This window comes from Aristolochia californica, unplaced genomic scaffold (genome assembly GCF_029961685.1).
Source record: "Aristolochia californica isolate CCGP_79_NKW_82.1479 unplaced genomic scaffold, dmAriCali1.0.hap1 SCAF_3, whole genome shotgun sequence".
NCBI lineage: Eukaryota > Viridiplantae > Streptophyta > Magnoliopsida > Piperales > Aristolochiaceae > Aristolochia > Aristolochia californica.
Window position 1 is genome coordinate 7,900,385 of NW_027181992.1, and position 19,733 is coordinate 7,920,117.

Here is a 19,733-nt window from a genome sequence, read left to right on the forward strand (position 1 = left end):
GTCTATTCAGTACTAAATTCCAGAGTTATTCTCCGTCTCCATTTTTTTCTCTATTTGTGTATAAGCTGGGTTCTGTGATCATAACTGTATCCATTTTCGTTTTCAGGAGGCATAGCCAGTAGCATCCTCAGGAATTTTGAAAATTTTCTCCATTTTTATTTTTTGAGATGGATTATGAAATATTTAAAAGCACCGATCTTTCTCAACTTTTGGTACAGGTGAACCTGAACTGTTTGGAAATGAACATGAAGACAAGGAGAGTGATGGCTTCCTTGACTACAATTGGGCTAACATTGGCAACTTTGATGACCTTGATAGAATTTTTAGGTAGTTTCTATTGTTGTTTCCAAACTGTCATGGCTGAAACAATAATTAAACTACTAGAAAATTCAAGTTTGTAAAATTAACTAATTGCATGGTTATTACATTATCTTTATATCTTTTCTTGCTTAATTCATTCTAATAAGTTATCTGACATACTATCCCCACAAGTGATGATTTTTCAGAAATGATGACACCATACTTGGACGTGAAATGATTGGCAGTGCAGATGAGCTATGGTCATCTTCTGCTGCTGCAGACATGATTGATAATAGCCCTACACAATCTTTCTCCGTGGCTGCAAGCTCTCTAAGTTCAGAGTTTCAAGCAATCAGGAACACCACAGAGCGTTATAAAGGCGAAATAGAGTTTGTTCCATATAAAAACCAATCTCCTAGCTCAGACACTGCAAAGAGAAACAATCTAAACTCTTTTGGTCCACAAAATGTGCTGCAAAATAAGGTTGAAACTACCAAGTTTTTTAACCTGGTAACTGGAGGAAAATCCTCGCTGGAGGAAAAGGTATGGAACATTTGTTGTTAATCCCAAGGGTATGTGGATGCTGTCTAAGGTGATCTGATGCAAATACTACGTGATAAGACTGGTGAAAGTTTGACTTAATTGGTTATTTCACTTTTTATCAGGTCACAAAATAAACCATGAAAATGAGTCATACTTGTCACGCCATATTTATATGTAAAAGTTGGAAAATTGAGAAGAAAGAGAAATGACAGAGAGAAGAAAGCAAGAGAGAAGAAAGAGTGCTTAAGTTGCTGCATCCGTTCAGAGGTCTGAAATCGACCTCTCCTGTATTCAATATCACCTCAGTGTAAAATAAGGTACATGGACAGAATACCCCTTTACAGTCAACTCTTTATATATTCCTAATTACATGACATAAAAAACTGAAAATTGAACCATATAACTGGATGATACGATTAAGGTAACGTGACTAGAATATTATTTACATCTAATTCAGAACTTCCCCTCAAGTTAGAGTGAAAAAGAGAGAAAAGAGAAAGAAATCAGAGTTCTGGAATGACTCGGTGTGGGGGTTGAGTTTGACCCCTAGGGCTTTTATAGAGTCCTGAAAAATAATTAAAAAATGCCCCTATTAACTTAAAAACACTTAACCCACCCTTATATCTCCTTACATACTCAAATTATATGAAAATTGAACTAGAGATAAAACTAAACACATAGAATAGGATAGTGTAGCTGCTGGATTTTATAGGTATAGAAAGTGTAAAATGATGAAATTGTCCTTCAGCAGATGTTCTAACACTCCCCCCTCAAGTTGGAGCATATATATCCATAAGGCCCAACTTACTATAGAATACACTGAATTCATGTTTGCCTAGTGCTTTAGTAAACATGTCTCAAAAACAACATATAAATCAATGTGCACAAGTGTTGTGGTCCCCACTTTGCAAGAAAAAATTAAGGTTTCTTGAAATTGGAAGACCCAACTCACCCTAACACACAATTTTTGCTGTTGTAGGTAATCCTCTGAAAAAAATTACAAATTTCACCCTTTTCAGGGCTGATGTCACCTGACCTTGTGATGACACATGCAGTCTAGCTCAATAACAGACTGCTTGGCAAGGAAAAAAAGAGAGAATTCAAGTAAATAACTCTCTTTTAATGTATAATTCCAAGATTAAGTACTTAAGTACATGAATTCATGCAACAAATCACAAATCAGGGCTGACACAAGCAAACCAGGAGATAACACATGCAAAAGGACTGTGCTGGGCTCACACAGTCCAAACAAGTGATCTTTATCACTCAACAATTAGTCATAGGCCAGCAAGTAGTTTAGTACCACTCAGCAGACAGTAGAAACCATCAACCTTGGGGTTATGGCAGGATGGAAAGGAAGAAGTTCAGATTTTTATCTACCAATCAAGGCAGATTTTGGGAATCCTCTTTCCTGAAGTCGCATGCTTTGATGAAAGGTCTGGAGAGAGCTAGAAGACTTTAACCAGGACCTACTACTCTGATACCATGAATAAGAGTGAATTTTAGAGTTTTGGAGAAGTAAAGAGAGAGACAAATGAGAAAGAAATCAAAGTTCTAGAATGATTGTGTGGGGATTGAGTTTGACCCTAGGCTTTTATATTTTTAAAACAATTACAAAAATGCCCTTAGTCACTTAAAAACACTTAAACCTTTACATCTCTTTACATACTTATTCTATTTAATGAAACTTGAACTTGAGATAAAACTAAACTAAACACCCTAGCTGCTAGACTTTGTAGGAAGTGTAAAGTGACGAAATTGCTCTTTAGTAGATTTTCTAACTTGGAGCATATATATCAAGAAGCATCAGCTTGTTATAAAAATGGCCAAACTCTCGCTTTCCCAAACATATATCCGATCTTATAAGCAAACTTAACATATGGAGTGACTATTGCACTATGGATTACTGCATGAAAAATGAAATGACAATCTACTTCCACATCTTGGTCTTTCATGGAATACCAGTTTACTAGTAATAAAGATGGTAGTTTGGTTGTCAGAAGGCATCAGCGTAACGCTTTTAGTGGTGAAGCCTATCTTCCTTAAAACTGATCCCTCCCATAGAAGTTCATTAACGCTATGAGCCATTGCTTGGTATTCTACCTTTGTACTAGACCAGGCTACCACATTCTACTTTTTGCACTTCTAGTTAAGTAAATTTCCTCCTAGTTGTGGACTTTTTGTCTAACTTAGACCTTGCAGAATCGGCATCTGAGTATCCCATAATCCGAAAAGACCATGAGGCTCATATAATAAGCCTTTGCTCAGCACTCCCTTTAGATACCTCAATATTCTATGTACAACCTTTAAATGGATATTTCTAGGTTGGATATTTCTAGGGTTCTCCATAAATTGGTTGATCATGCTTATGACAAACGAGATATTTGGCCTAGTCATTGTGGCATATATCAATTTACCTACTAATCTCCATACATGTCTTGTCCTTGAGCATGGCACTATCATCTTCATGACACTTTCATGGGTGTCTCAATAGACTATGTTCTTGACAAACCATACTCCTACAATATATTTGTGACATACTACCTCTTATGTCAAGACAACTCCTGTCTTACTCTTTCCACTTCAATACTAACAAAGTAGTTAAGGGATCCAAACTTTTTGGTTTGGAAGTGTCTTGCAAGGTTTTCCTTTACTTCTTCAATACCCCTTTGCATCACTTCCTAACAACATTGTGTTATCCATGTATGCAATCAACAAAGTAGTTAAGGGATCCAAAAAAATTGGTTTGAAATTGTCTCGCAAGGTGTTCCTTTACTTCTTCAATACCCCTTTGCATCACTTCCTAACAACATTGTGTCATCCATGTATGGAATCAATACCATAGCCTTGGAAGGCCTCATCATATTAAACAATGAGGGCTCACAAGAGGAAAACCAAAAACCACTTTGTTGAACTTATCAAACCACACCCTTAGCTGTGCTTGAGGCTGTAAATAGTCTTATTCAGTTTAAACATTTTCCTAGTTTCCCCCTAGGAGGTTGTTCCATGTACACTTCTTCCTCCACGTCCCCATGTAAGAAGACATTCTTTATGTTTAATTGAATAAGGGTCAATCCTTGTTTATTGAAACAAAAATCACAATCCGAATAGATGTCAACCTTGCTACTAGAGACAGAGTATCAAAGACATCCACATCATAGGTCTAAGTATAGCACTTACCCATAAGCTTGGCTTTATACCTGTCGATGGACCTACCAGCCTTATACTTCATAGTATAGACCCATCGACAGCCTACAATGGCAACATCTTTAGGTAGATCACACAATGTCCAAGTGTCCTATCAAGTAAGGCTTCCATCTCTATATTCATGGCTTGCTTCTATTCAGGGACAACATAGCATCCTACATGTAGAAGTAGGGGTGGCATTGAGCCGAGCCAAACTCAAACCTGCATATGTTCGAGCTTGGTTTGATTTGCATACTTCGAACTCAAGCTCGAGCCTAAAATTGGAATCGATCTTGAGCCCAAATTTTTTAACTGAGTTTGAGCCTGAGCTCAAGCTGGGTTCGAGTTCCAACCTACATTTAAAACCTCAAAAATAAAATAAAAATAAAAGAATATATAAAGAGAATATTGTGATGACCTTGGTACCATTAAACTCTACGGTATCACAATGGAGTCCAGAACTTTGCAATAGAGCATACTAATGTATAATAACCAGTTTAATAGACCTAAAAGAAAGAACAAACACTTCTATCGATAGTGTTTATTCCATTGCCAAACAACAACATTAGATGTTGAGGGACCCAAAAGAGTTGAATGATCGACCGTCTTTGAGGTTGGAGGTAAATAAAAGCAACTATCAACCATCTAAAAAGGGAATTGTCAAGAGCAATTAGAGTAAAGGGGACTTCTGTAAAAAAAATTCTATGCTAACGAGTCGGCTCACCAGCTTGGAAAATCTCAAGCTTGGCTTGTTAAACTTAACGAGCCTTATTTCAACTTTGAGCTTGAGCTGAGATCAAACGGTTTGTGAGCTGGTTTGGCTTGGTGCTACTCCTATGTAGAAGGAATAACGTGCAATAATAATGACAAGGCAAAAGTCTTGAAGGAACTAGACAAATATCAAAAGAAACATACTTAGAGATTCGATATTTAGTGCTTCGCATGAATACCCTTATGAAGGGCAATGAAATGGTCTAAATCACTTACCTAAGAAGCTATAGGTGAAGAGGGAATTGACAATGATAGAGGAGAGGGATCTTTTGAAGGTGTTTTGGGAGGTTTCCCGTGCTTGTAAATTTGCAATGGCTTCAATTGGGTAGCAATGCGAGTAGTGCTAGAAACATCCTCTGCGGGAATAGGGGAAACAACTGAAGAAGAAATGAAAGACATCTGACTTGGAAAAATAAGGAACATCTTTAAAAAATGTGACATCAATAGACATGTTTTCCTCGTTGAAGGATAGTAACATTTTTATCCTTTTTGAGTATAAGAGTATCCAAGGAAAACACATGTGATTGGTCTAGGTAATAGCTTACTATGAAAATGGACCGAACACATGCTCATAGCAGATTGAACCATATACACAAGGACAAAGAGGAAACAAATCACCGGTTGACATGTACTAGCAGTGGGAATTTTTCCCCAAGTACTAAGGAGCGCATCTTGTTGATGAGAAAACATGCAATAAAGGATAGCAATCACTCCAATAAGTTTTTGAATATGCATTTGAAGTAGCATAGTACACACAACATTTAACAAGTGGCTATTCTTCTTTTATGCTATTCAATTTTTTTGTGGGATATAAACACCAGAAAATTTATAGATGACATCATTGGTTGTACATAAAGAACCAAACTTTTGCTTCATAAACTCAAGCCCATTACCTAGAGAAGCACCAAATTGATTTTTTAGTTTATTGTAAAAATTTAGGAATACATCAAATATTTTGGATTTCTATACCTATGTGGACCCACTAAAATCATCAATGAAAGAAACAAAATATCAATAACCAAAGACACTAGATATCTGACAAGGGCTCCATACATCTGAATGGACTAATTAGTTTCTCCCATGATTTTGAGTAGATGGAAATGGTAGATGAAAATGATGCTCGATTGTACTTTGCAAGTTTACTGCTTTACACTAAAAGTATAGGTGGAAGGTAAAGATCAAAGCATTTGGAGTAACTTGGATGTGAAAGGATGTCCTAATTGCAAGTACCACTATTAAGGTGAAATAGTTGCTTGAAGAGCCAATGAAGACTACAATGTTAAACCTTCGAATCCCTCTCGCTTAAGCCTTGAACCTATCTTCCTTGTTAGGAGGTCCTGAAACACACAGTGAGTAAGGAAAATGTTGCTACAAATGCAAGAATTAGTAATTTGATTCACAAATAATAAGTTGATGGGAAATTTAGATACAAACGAAGGAGATTCTAAAGACAAGGATGAAGTATGCTGAATCATGTCCACTCCACTAGTAGGTAAGGAGGAGCCATCAACAAGAGTGACATGCTTGAAAGGGGTGACAAGTATGATGATGCACTAGAATCAATCAGTCACCTAGAAGGGCTACATGGAAAGCAAACATACTTGAGCTAGAGCTAGCCATTTGTCTATGATTGTGGAAGCATTATGGTTTACAGATGCGGTAGATGATGCCAACTGTCCCAACCTTTATACTAGTTGAGTAAGCTCAACTTGGGCACTAGGCATAATGGCTACCTCACCACTGGCTGTAGTCTCACCACCACTTGCAATACTAAAATTAGCACATGTTGGTTTACCAACCTCAACATTTGTCTATTTTTCCCACTATAAGCTATCACTCCCCCCACTACCATGACCTTTATCACGTCCAGAACCATCTCGACCTTGTCCTCGACCACTCTCTCCACATCCACAAGATGTCTCTGAATGACTTGGTGTAGGTTGAATGTTGATGACAACAGCTTAGTTTCATAACAGTCTCTGCTTGCACAACTCTACTGACTGTACTAAATGCCTTTTTTAATATGGACACATCATCATCTGCTAGAAGTTGGGCCTCAATTGCATCATTTGGGACTTAGGCTATCAAGGAACTTGGCCTCATGGATTTACCATTCTTTTTTGTGAAGCTTCTTCTCATCAGTAGTGAAAGGTTGATAGAAACTAATTTTTTGTAACATACTTTGCAACTCACTGAGGTTTCACTGTCTTATTTCCCCTTTTTAGATGAAAAACCTTGCATAAAGTTCATAGATTTATGACAATTTGCTTTCTTGATCATATAAAGACTTGAGACATACCCAAGTCTCCTAGGTTGTCTCACAGTTTATAGCTTGACTCCTAAATTTGGACTATATGGTTTACTAACCAAATCATAACTTGGCAAAAGAATTTGAAGTCCTCACTCATGGAAGTAAGAGGACCATCCCTGAGATATTTGGTTTTCCTTTTTTCTTTCAGATACTTTGGACAGATTTGGACCAACTCAAATGATTTTGTCCGTTCAACTTCTCTGTAACAATTGAATAATATCTTTCCCTTCAAAACTTCCAGGCTCCTTAACTGGGGTGATAACTTTCACCAAAATCTAGCATTGTATCTTAAATTGCACTCAAATAACAGAAAGCAACTATCTGAAATCAATACCACCCAACCAGTTGCTCACGAACACCTTTAGGCGTCCTGTGTAGACAAGGTGGGCCCCACAAATTTTTGGATTAGGGCACTAGAATTCCAATTGAGAAACACTATCATGCAATTACCCCTTATTCACAGAAATCAAACTCAGGAGGATGCAAACAAGGGCTGATATTGGCCCAATGTATGATGATGCAGGTGCTCTGTAGGTGTAGAAGACCTCAACAGGTACAAATTTGGGGAAAAATGCCCAAACAACTTTCTAGGATATGAACTCTGTTTGCATCAGGCCACTACAGGACCACATGAGCTTGGTTACTTTATCATTAAGATAATTATGGTGAAAAGTGTGCCACACTCCTACTTATTTTTGGCAGACAGAAAACACTGAGATGACAGCAGAGACATTGAAACCTCAACCTGAAGAAAGTCATGAAAACAGAGAGGTTCACAATCACATTCCTGACAAGGCCTAACCCTTTCTGATATCTATTTGTTGTCTTTAAGATATCTATTAAATATTTAATATTTTAGAAATTTCACTGTAATCAGTTCGTGTTCATTCATATTAACTATTTTCAGGCAAACAGGCAGAGAAAGTTTCTGAAGACTCAAAAAAATCCAGAAGAAACGAATGAACCAAAGTTCAAACAGAGTTTGACTGGAGCATCATCCACACCTGTGAACCAACTTCAACAATATGCTAATGCCAGAGTGCCTGTCTCTGCTCTTCAGTCTTTTCCAACTTCAGTTCTTGGTGGTCCTGAATCATTGAGATATTTGCATGGATCCAATCCTTATATGCACACTGGATATGGGTACCCGGTACATCAGTTTCCTGTAATATCAAAACTCCCACTAATGCATTCTGATAGGGATAAACATCAAATACTTCTAGAGAATTACTGCAAACTCTCTCCAGATTCTTTGAAGAAAGGACGCTTGCAAAAGAGGTTAGCCGATGTTCATACAGGACCTCCAATTATGACTCCTCAGGAAAAGATAGAAAAATTAAGGAGGCGCCAACAAGTGCAAGCTATGCTTGCCATTCAACGCCATCAACAGAAGCTTGGTAATCAGATCAGTGGTGCAGACCAGAAAACCCTGAATGAATCTCAAGGTCAAGATTTTGTGGCTAATAGCATTGGCGTGGAGGAGAACACAATAAGCATTCAGCCGCCATTTGAAATGAGCTTGCCATTAGAACAAGACGAGTCCAGTAAAACCTCAATGTCTATTGACATATTTTCGCTAGCAGAATCAATATTTGATCAGCTTCAAGATGCAATTGGAAAGGTAATTTTCCTTTTTGTCCTTTTTAACTTTTTGTTTGTCGAGTGCAATTATTTGACACAATAAAAGTTTTTTTTTCTGGTAATATGCAATTTTAATGCTGCAGTTGGACAAAAAAACAAGGCTTTGTATTCGAGATAGTTTGTTCCGCTTGGCCAGAAGTGTGATGCTAAGGCATAGTGTTAGTGATACAAGCAGTACAAACAAAAACAGCAGAGATGAACAGGAAGTGGTGGCAAATGAGGAGATCGACAGTAATGGCAGGTTTGTGAAGTAAGGATAATCTTATCTGTTGAACAAGCATGCTTAGAAGAAATATCAATGAGCCCATGTAACTTTTAGGTTTCTTAGAATCCAATTAGTTAAAATGTCAATACACTTTTCTAACTCAAAATGTGGAGAGTAGTTAAATATATAGTTCTGATGCTACCTGTGGATTGAGGCTTTGGTTCAAGTCTCACAGGTGTTTGGTGTTTATGGTATTATAATTTTTGGACCAATTACAAAAGTAGCTCAGGGTCTACCTATGACTTAATGGGCAATCTCTTCTAAAATCTTCTGTACCTGGACATACATTAATGAACTCTACTAGTACATTTTTCACAAACGTCCCTGTGGCCTCACTCCCCCCTTCTCCCTCCTCCCTCCTCCCTCCTCCCTCCCTCCTCCTCTCAACCTTTCTCCCATCTCCTTCTCAAAAAAAAAAAAAAAAAAAAACACTAAATTATCTTCGTTTGAAGTGGCATTAGATTGGATACGAGGAGAATAACATGGCTTTTCTAGGGAAGAGATGGTTGAGGAATTACCACAAGCATCCTCAATGAGACTTTTTATATATGATGAGTTCTAGAACCTTAAGAACTGGGAAAGGTGTGGAAGGAGAGAGAGAGAGAGAGAGAGAGAGAGAGAGAGAGAAAATAGATAGAAGGAACAGAAAAAAAAGGAAGAGAAATGTTAAAATCTATGTAAGGGTACTTAGGTCATTTCCCTCTTCTGGTATACATATCTGGAGATAGCTATAGGCTACATTTCATATTAAGAGCTTACGGTCCAAGTTTGGAGTTGTATTTATTAAGTTATGAAGGAAAAGTTCTGAAGGCCATTGTTGTAAACTTGTATAGGATCTCACTTCTGTTAATAAGAGAGGACACAAAAATTTTCTTCAACTAGTGCATCATTTATGCACTCTTCATTCTGTCTTCTCTCTATTCTCTATCTCTCTTTCGTTCTTCTCCAATTTGTTTTTTTTTTCTATGATATCAGAGCAGTAAAATCCTGTTTTAGACCTTCATAGGCGGTTTACTTCAATCTACTTGAAATTTGCATCTTTCAGGAAAGGGGAATCTTAAGAATTTTGTCTAATTGGAATTAAAGGTCAGGCCTTTTTCGTTTAAACCTAAGGGTTAATGGTTCCTAGTGCTGATTAGATCAATTCTATGAAAGGTTTTTGCCTTAAAGGGTTCCATTATTGGAATTATCCCAAGTTATGCCTGTGTAGGCCTTGTTTGTATGTGTCACTCTGAAAGTTGACGTAGTCCCTATCTTGCCCTAATTATGGTGTTATTGATTGGATTTGGTCTATTGGTGGTTGAGTTGGTTTGAGATACACATGTTTGCTATTTTTCTTGCCCTAACTCCCTGTGTGGGGCTTACATAGCCTTGCACATACCTAAATTATTAAGATTTGTGAAAGTTTGAGATGGTTGATTCCAATGAAGTGTTTTCACCGACTTAGGAGACAAGTTATTCAGATGGAAAAAAACACAATTGTAATAACTATAGAAAAGTTGAGTGGCCAAAATTACTCAAGCTGGTCAAAATCAGTTTGGATATATTTGAAAGCCAAGAGAAGGACTAAATACTTGAGAGATGATACTCCTATTCCAGTAAATGGATGATTGGGAAAATGAAGACAATCAAGTAATGACTTGGCTGCTTAATAGTATGGATGCTAAATTTAGGAACCAAGTTATGAATTGTGAAACAACAAACGAGATTTGGACATCCCTCGAGTCTATGTATGCACAGAAAAATAATTTATCAAGGATTTATGAGCTATATGCTAGATTGTTTAGTTTGAAGAGGGGTGATAGGAAGGTTATTGATTACTATAGTGAGTTGCAAAGTATCCTACAGGAGAGTGTATTTTATCTTTTCACCACTGATAAGAAACAACAAAGAAAGCGACAAGGACAGATTTACATTGCAAAATTTCTGGAATGGCTCGAGACCGAGTATGATGCAGTACAACTCCAATTGCTTACTTTAGACGAGGTTCCTTCAGTCCCTAGTGCTTAATAAGGTTATGCATGCAGAATCAGCTATGATGTGAGGAAACACCTACTGTTGAAGCTGTTGCCCTTAATATTCAGCATGGGTCCAGTCGGTGAAAAGCTGATCATGGCCGTGGTGGTAGCTGCAGAGGATAAGGCCATGAGGGCTCAAGTCGTGGCAGAGGTAGAGGTCATAGATGATGCCCATTATGGAAGTACCAACCATGTTTCATAAAAATGCTGGGAGAAGTTTGATAAACCAACATGGGCAAACTTTGGTGGTATTGGGAGTAGTGAAACCTTTGCAACTCCTATAGGTGACATTGTGCATGGTGCTCCAGATGAGAGGCAGCAGTTAATTCAGAGGATGGACCAATTGACTTCAGCTTCTATTTTTGTACATCGCCTGCTACAACTACTGTGACTAGATCAGATAAGTCACCTTTACATGTGCATTCAGTGTCTATTTGAGTTATTGATTTTGGTGTGTTCATCTCATATGTCAGGTATGTCTCCATTATTTTTAAAACTTAGTCAATCCGCATCATGTAAACAAGTTACACTTGTTGATGACTCATATTCATTGGTTAGTGGAGTAAGCTCTATTAAACCCACTTTCTCTTTGTTCCTAGATTCAGTTTTATTGGTTCGTAAATTTTCTATCAATCTTCTCTTTGTAAGTCAACTCACGAGTCTTTAAATTACTCAGTGACTTTCTATCCTATTTATTGTGTTTTTCAAGACTTCCAGATGATTGGTTCAAGGCGTGAGAGAGATGGATTGCATCTGTTGGAGAGTTTCATGACATGCATCTTTTGTGATTCATGTCAATGGTATACCCTGCTAGTGGCATCTTCGACTAGGTCATCCCTCTCTAGCAAACTTATCCTAGTTATTTCTTGGTATATCAAAGAACACAAATTTTGAAATAGGATGCATGGTACCTTTTTGTATACAAGCATGAACACCCTAGTGAAGAGAAATAGGGAGATTCAAATCACTTACCTCAGGAACCTTGAATGAGGAAGGCACTGGCATGAGTGGAGGAGTCCCCATTCAAACATTTTTTTAAGGCATTTGTTGCTTGTATACTTGCAATTGCTTTAGTGAATCTGGAACATGTGCAGGAAGTGGTACAACACTTGGAACATCCTCCACAGGAAGTGGAGCAACTACCTCAATATCCATAGGAAGAGCATCAGACTCATTGGACCGAGGAAAAAAATGGATGTTTTCAGAAAAGTTAACTTTAGTAGAGATATACGTTGTCCTTGTAGATGGAAAATAGCATATAACCCTTTTTGAGAACGTGAATATCCAAGGAACACACAGTTAACAGCTCTAAGGGACAATTTTATCATCGAAGAATCAAGAACTTGAACATAACAAACTGACCCAAACACAAGTGGGTTCAAAGGAAATAACTCACAATCAGGCTTATGGACACTGTTAAAATACCAGCACAAGGTTATTTTGGTCATTTTCCATATTTTGATTTATCTTAGCATATTTCTGCTAGTTAGATAATTACATTGAACTGTTATTTTTTAAAGTTTCATTCAAATCAGAGTTGTATTTTATGAGTTATAGTCATTTTTGTCCTTCTTTGTCATTATCACCTAAGGGTTTAATAAAGTGAGGGAGTTCGTGCCAATGCAGCCAATGCTGCTTCTCCCGTTTCTCTTCTCTCAACTTTTCTGCGTCTCTTTCTCTCAAATCTCTTTCTTTACATGGTATCAAAGCAGTGAATACAGTCATTGGCAGATCTTCTTCAGTTTTGTTTCTTCCTCTCCATTCAGTAATCCCATTGAATGTTCTTCAATTTTTTTTTTTCTTTTCTTCCTATTATTACCGATTGGTTGATGGCTTCTACTCTCAATTGAGTGACTACTATGATTTGAAGCCCTTTAAAGGAACCCTACTTGAAGTCTTAGCTTCATTATTGCCTATGCAGCCTGCCCATGGCTTGCGTCATCTTCTCAGTTGCTTGCAGCATCCATTCTTTATGCAATTAAATTGTTTTTTTCTCCATTTTCTATCTCAATTGCAAAGTGTCTCTTGTCCCTTACTGGTTGGATACTTTGAGTGAAATTGTGCTTAATTCCCTTGATTGTGGGGTCCACTTGCCTATGCAGGGTAAATTGAATTGGGGAAACTGATCCTTTGTGTAGTTAGACACCTATTAGCATTGAATTATGATCTTTTTGAGGAAATTATGACAGCACGAGGTGACAACTTGCCTCAAGAGGCCCCAAATACATGTGCAAAACAAATATATTTGAAGACTTGAGGGGTGACCGAAAACAAGGTAACCAATGGTAGTAATGTTTGAATAGGAATATTTCCATTAATAATAAAAGAAGGCATTCAATTAATAAGGAAGCATGCAGTTAGAACATCATTGCTCTAGTATGATTTTGGTCCATGCATATGAAGAAGCATAGAATGAGCCACTTCTAACAGATGGTGGTTTTTATGTTCAACAACGCTATTCTGTTGTGGTGTAAAAACACACGAAGATTGCATAATGCCACAATCTTTACAAAAGTCAAATTTTTATTGATAAATTCAAGACCATTATCAGTGCGAAGTATAGGAACAAAAGTATTGAACTGATTTTTTATTTCACTATAAAAACGTTTGAACACATCACATACTTTAAATTTCCTCCGTAAGAAATACACCCCAAGTACATGATAGACCCCAAATTAGAGGGTGATTAATGGGTTAGGGGCATTTTGGGAATTTAGTTAATGGGTCAGTGGTATTTTGAGAATTTAATAATGTTAAGTGTTTTCGGGAGGGAACTTGGGGGGGACGAAGGGAGAAGGGGGATTGTCGTTTTGAGTATTCAGAGGAGCGTAGCTCCGGGGAGAGTACTGGTCTCTCGAATACCAAGGTTATCGGTGACTATTTTCGGCGAGTCTTACATCGATTTCGACAGAGGAGTTTCCGTTTCTTGTCGTGGGTCGTATTCGCATCAGGAGACGTATCTCTCGGGGAGTATTCTCGTCGATTTGGGGGATTTCAGCAAGGAAGGGAAGGTTCGTTGTTATTTCTTTCGTTTGTTTTGGCTTGAACATCTTTATTCCTGCTTTGGGGTATATCAGTACATTGATTGTAATCATCTATAAAAGACGCAAAATAATTAAAACCAGAAATACTAGGCATTGGACATGGCCCCCAAAAATTGGAATGAACAATATGAAACAAACAACTACTTTGGGATTTTTTCTTGGAGGGAAGGATGTTCAACAACTAACACAAGTCACACTGGAAGTATAGACTGGACAGAAATGCAGGAAATAATTGAATCAACTTTAAAGGAGATAAATGACCTAACCGTAGATGCCACTGTAGAGGAGAAACCGCAATGTGTAACGTCCGTGGAGAGTTTTGTTGATCGTCCTCCATGTAGTATAATTCACATCTCTCCCTTACCAAACCAAGCATCCTCCTTGTCTTAAGATCCTGAAAAACATAGTGTGAAGGATAAAAGGTTACAAAACAATTCATGGATTTAGTGAGTTGACTTACTGACAACAAGTTGAGAGGAAATTTAGGGACAAACAGAATTGACTACGGTGATATAAAAGTGATTAATTTACCCATTACCCATACTAGGGAAATGGATCCATCAGCTAAATTGACTTGTTTAATAGAAGTGGACTCCTGATCAGAAAACAATGTGGGCATACCTGACATGTGAGTGGACGCCCTTGAGTCAAGAACCCAAGTGGAGGATGGACACACATGAAAAGCTGAAGTACTTGAATTGGCCAATATTGTTGTAGGAGTGGAAGATTGAGTCACAAATGTTGTTGAGGAGGCAACATTTAACTGTGACATGCGCTGAATAAGCTGCTGTATTTTATTAGAGGTGCTTGTTATGATTTGTACAGGAAGTTCAATGGATGAATCAGTACTCTCATGAACAAGAGAGTTGGCCCAAGCATGTTTCCCAAACTTCTCCCACCATATTTCATAGAAGTGGTTTGTGCGGCCACAACAAATGCATTTTCTGTTCAGCTTAATGTCACCTCTTCCTTGAACATCTTTCCTTTTTCTCGAATGTTTCCAGTTGTGCCCTTAGATGTTTCTAAGGAACCCTAAGAGTAGGGGTGGCATCAAGTTGAGCCGAGCCCGAACCTGCCTATGTTCAAGTTGGGCTTGATTTAAATATTTCGAACTTGAGCTCGAGCCGAGCCCATCCTTGAGCCTAAAATTGTAATCGAGCTCAAGCCTAATAATTTTAATCGAGTTCGAGCTCCAACCTATATTTAAAATTTTACATAAAATACATGTCAAATAAACTATATATAAAATTGCGCATAAAGTTTACATAAAATTGGACATGATCTCTACATAAAATTGGGCATGACCTCTATACATAAACCTTGCATAAAATTGTCTACACACTCTATATAAAATTATTCCTAAACAGTGCATAGTATTATGCATAAACCTTATTCAATAATAAACACAAAAACATCATTGAAATATCAATATTAATTTACAATCACCCAAATAAAAACTATACATTTAGTATAAATTTATAGACTCTAACTCTTCCTCTTCGTGCAAGAAAACAATATAAGAAGTCTTCGTTCGCATGAGCAAAATCTCCACGTATGACAAAAACAAAAAAATAAAACTTATTATTGTCTGATAAAAAATTATTCTTCCACTACTAATTACTTAATGTAGTGAAAAATATTATAATTACCCAAATGAGAAAAAGATGAAAAATCAGCCCTAATAATGCAGCCACCCTTACAAATCCTTGCCAATTCTCCCAAATTTAGGTCCTTCTAATCTGCATCAACGATCTGACACTCTGTATTCTCATACCACTCTGGTTTGTCATTCTTCCTCTTTCTAGATGAGCCAGTCACACATCTGACCTGACCAGACTAGACCCTCCTCTCGCCAGCCGGCTTCTTATAGGCTGATGCTGCAGTTATACTAACCAGAGTGGATGGCCTCGCAAAGCACGGGACAAAAAATAAAAAAATAAAAACAGTGTGCACTTCAATGTGACACCCCTCTAACATGGCAACCTACGTGGAAGACAACAAAAACCCTTTGTTCTCTCTTTTTTTTTTCCGCCGTTGATTCTCGGTTTCCTGGTTGAGCCCATGACTCTCCATCTCTCTTCCCAAATAAGCTCTTTCTATGACCATCTTCTTCTCCATTTCCGTCCATGGTGCCATCTATCATCTCCTCCATTGTAAAGATAGAAAAGGAAGAGATAGAAACAACATTGCATATCAGAAAGCTACAAGCTTCAGATTAAACTAAGAAAAGGAAGAGATAAAAACGACATTGCATATCAAAAAGCTATAAGGTTTAGATTAAACCTCCGCAACTTTAGTAGGAGCAAATAATCTCACTAAAAGAAAAAAAATACGCACATTTGATAGAATTAAGTGAAAATAATGCATAACGACGAGATTGCACAGAGAAACCTGAACAGAAAAAACAGTAAGTCTTTGGAGCATAAAAAGCCACAAAAATCTTTAGACAATCATTTCCTTTCCAACATGCAAGAATCTCTATGGCTGATTTCGCCTCCTCTCCTCTACTAGAAGCATAAACCTTGCTGTAAGGGAGGATGAAGTGTCTACTTGAGAGGAGATTGGGAGGTTGTCGAATAACCCTTTTTAATAGTTCCGCGATATGATCCGTTGAAAAACGGATCATATAGTTTAGGCAAGCATTCTTGTTTGTTCTCATCATTGCACAATCGGATCCTTTTTTCGAGTACATCCATAGGGGAGGCCCCTTTGTCTAGAGCTTCTATTCGATTTATGAACTCATTGCTTAAGTTGTATCTTTTTTGGTCATTGGTATAAGTCCAATTATGATACAGATCATCCGGGGAACCTTTTTCTGTCGTGCATAAAGACATCTTTCTTTTTATTATTTTGCCAAAAGTGGATAAGCTAGGTGGATATGTAAAAGAAATTATTTGTTTTCCATTACCTGCACATGTGTGAAAAAAATATTGCGACATTTCATTTCTTACAGCATTTTCAAATCGATCGTTTTTTATATATCGTAATGGACGATTCCATCGTTTATAGTCGAAAAGGAGAGTTACAAGAGGTTTTTCAAACCAAAGGAGGTCTTTATCTTCCTCATCTTTAAGTATTTCTTTTTCATTCAATTGGATCTCTTTCGTTTCATCTAGTTTGTCTGAATCCTCCTTTTCTCCCGAATAAGGGGGGAAGTCTTCGTGGCCGCCGAAAGCCTTGTTCCCGACTGCCATTTGGAGTGGAGAGGAAAGGTTTCAGGCCTTTGGCGTCTTTGGTCCCCAGTCCTGACGATGAAGTGTTTACTTGGGAGGAGACTGCGAGGCTGTCGTCGTGGCCGCCGAAAGCCCTATTCCCGACTGCCATCTGGAGTGGAGAGGAAAGGTTTCGGGCTTTCGGTGTCTTCGGTCCCCGGTCCCAACTCTCGTTTAAGTAAACGAGCCGGTTCGCGAACCAAACCGGGCCTCGTCCGGGTTCGGCTCGTTTACTTAAATGAGTCAAAAACCCGATCTCGATTTCGATTTGAGATCGGGTTTTTTCGAATCGAACTGAGCCGAGCTCAAGCTATTTGCGAACGGGCTCGGTTCGATCCCACCCCTACCTAAGAGGTTAGGGTTGATGTTGGAGTGCTGGTCACATCAGCATTTCCTAGTACTATAAGGCTTTCTTTGCACGCAGCACTCAGTTGTATACTGTAGAAAGTGACTCAACATCCTTTGATGCCAATAATCGAGCCCTAATAGAGTCAAATTCAGGTCCTAACCCTTCCAAGAATTTAGGATTGTGAACTTATCCATTTTGTTTCCTTATTTCCTTTTCATTCATGGTGATATGATGGAAAACATTGATCTCCTGTAATATACCAACAAACTCACTCTAGTATGCAGTGATAGACCGCTGACCTCTCTTGAGCCTAAACATCATGGCATATAATTCAAAAGACACGGGACCAGTTAGTTACTCTCTTGTGCATAAGCAAATTCTAAGAAATTTCACTCAAGTCAGGCTCAAGACCATTAAGTATCCAAGTCATAATCTAACTATCTTCAGCTTACCAGTCTTCATTCAATGGGAGAGGAAGATCATGTTTAATGAATTTTGTCTTTTTTCTTACCCTTCAAATATAGAAGAACTGATTGTGACCAATTTAAGTAATTCTAGCCATTCAGTTTCTTAGTAGTTATCACACTAGTATCCCTTCCTTCTGAACTTATAGATCCCCTTGAAGGAGTAAAAATTTCACCTGAATCAGCCATATATGGTCCTTAAACAGTCTCAAAAACAGCACAAGTCAATGTGCACCTGTGGTGTGGGCCCCACCTTGCAGGGAAAAGTTAGGGTTTCTGGAAATTGGAAGACCCAACTCACCCTAACACAATTCTTGCTGCTGTAGGTAATCCTCTGGTAAAAATCACAAATTTCACCCTTTTCAGGGCTGACATCACCTAACCTTATGATGATGCACGCAGTCCAGCCCAGTAACAGGCTGCTCAGCAAGGAAAAAAGAGAATTCAAGTAAAGAAATCTCTTTGAATGTATATTTCCAGGATTAAGAGCTTAAGTACATAAATTCATGCAACAAATCAAATTCAAGGTTGATGCAAGCAAACCAGGAGACGACACAGGCCAAAGGACAGTGCTGAGCCCGCATAGTCCGAAAAAGTAATCTTTATCACTCAACATCAGTCAAAGGGCAGCGCGTCGTTCAAAACCACTCAGCAGATAATAGAAGCCATCAACCCTAAGGTTGTGGCAGGAAGAAAAAAATTCAAGACTTTTTACCAACCAGTCAAGCCACATTTTTTGGAAATCCTCTTTCTTGGTTTTGATGAAAGGTCTGGAGAGAGATAGAAGACTAAAACCTACTGTTCTAATACCTTGAAAAAGAGTGAATTTTAGGGTTTTGGAGAAGGGGAAAGTGAAAAAGAGAAAGAACTCAAGAGTTCTGGAATGTCTCTGTGTGGGGGTCGAGTTTGACCCCCAGGGCTTTTATAGAATCCTGAAAAATGATTACAAAAATGCCCTTAATCAATTAAAAGCACTTAAACCCTTATACCTCCTTACTTACTTATTCAAATTACATGAAACTTGAAGTACAGCTAAACACATAGAATAGGATAGTGTTGCTGCTGGACTTTGTAGGCAGTGTAAAATGACGAAATTGTCCTTCAGTAATTTTCTAACAAAGCTGTCATATATAACACATAAATTAGATGTTTGCTATTGAATAGAATTTTGGGTTTTGCTCTTAGGTAAAATGTTTTTTCTTTGTTTACTATTGAATAGAATTTTGGGTTTTGCTTTTAGGTAAAATGTTTTTTCTTTGTTTACTAGTTTTCTTAATAGCTGTAGAAACGTTACTTTATGATCGTCAAGTTTTATCCATTACACTTTAATTTAGATTGTAATTTTCTTAGTTGTTGTTGAATCTAGGTTTCCTACACGCTAAAGGAAGCATTCAATTGTTGTTTCTTGAATCAAAACCATTGTGAGAACTCATTCACAAAAATATTGTACAATGAAAAATAGTTTATTCATTGACAAAAAAAAAAAATATCAACTCACAGACCCAAGGCGGCCTACTCTGATAACATGTTACTTTTGCAGGAGAGAATGAGGGAGAGAATAGAGTTTAGAGACCTGTGTCTCCTATTTAACTTAAATGATGTTCAGAATGATATTCATGTCCTTATAAC

General features: G+C 37.7%; 1 protein-coding gene across 2 annotated transcripts in view; it reads left to right on the plus strand.

Annotated features, from left to right (window-relative positions):
- Positions 1 to 19,733, plus strand: part of LOC137958443 (protein LNK2-like) — a 29,682-nt gene that overhangs the window by 7,296 nt on the left and 2,653 nt on the right. For both annotated transcript variants that reach the window (XM_068805457.1, XM_068805456.1), the window contains exons 3-6: positions 219 to 327; positions 507 to 843; positions 8,019 to 8,732; positions 8,836 to 8,993. In XM_068805457.1, the coding sequence (XP_068661558.1) occupies positions 219 to 327; positions 507 to 843; positions 8,019 to 8,732; positions 8,836 to 8,993 (1,318 nt within the window). The remainder of the gene's footprint in view (positions 1 to 218; positions 328 to 506; positions 844 to 8,018; positions 8,733 to 8,835; positions 8,994 to 19,733) is intronic.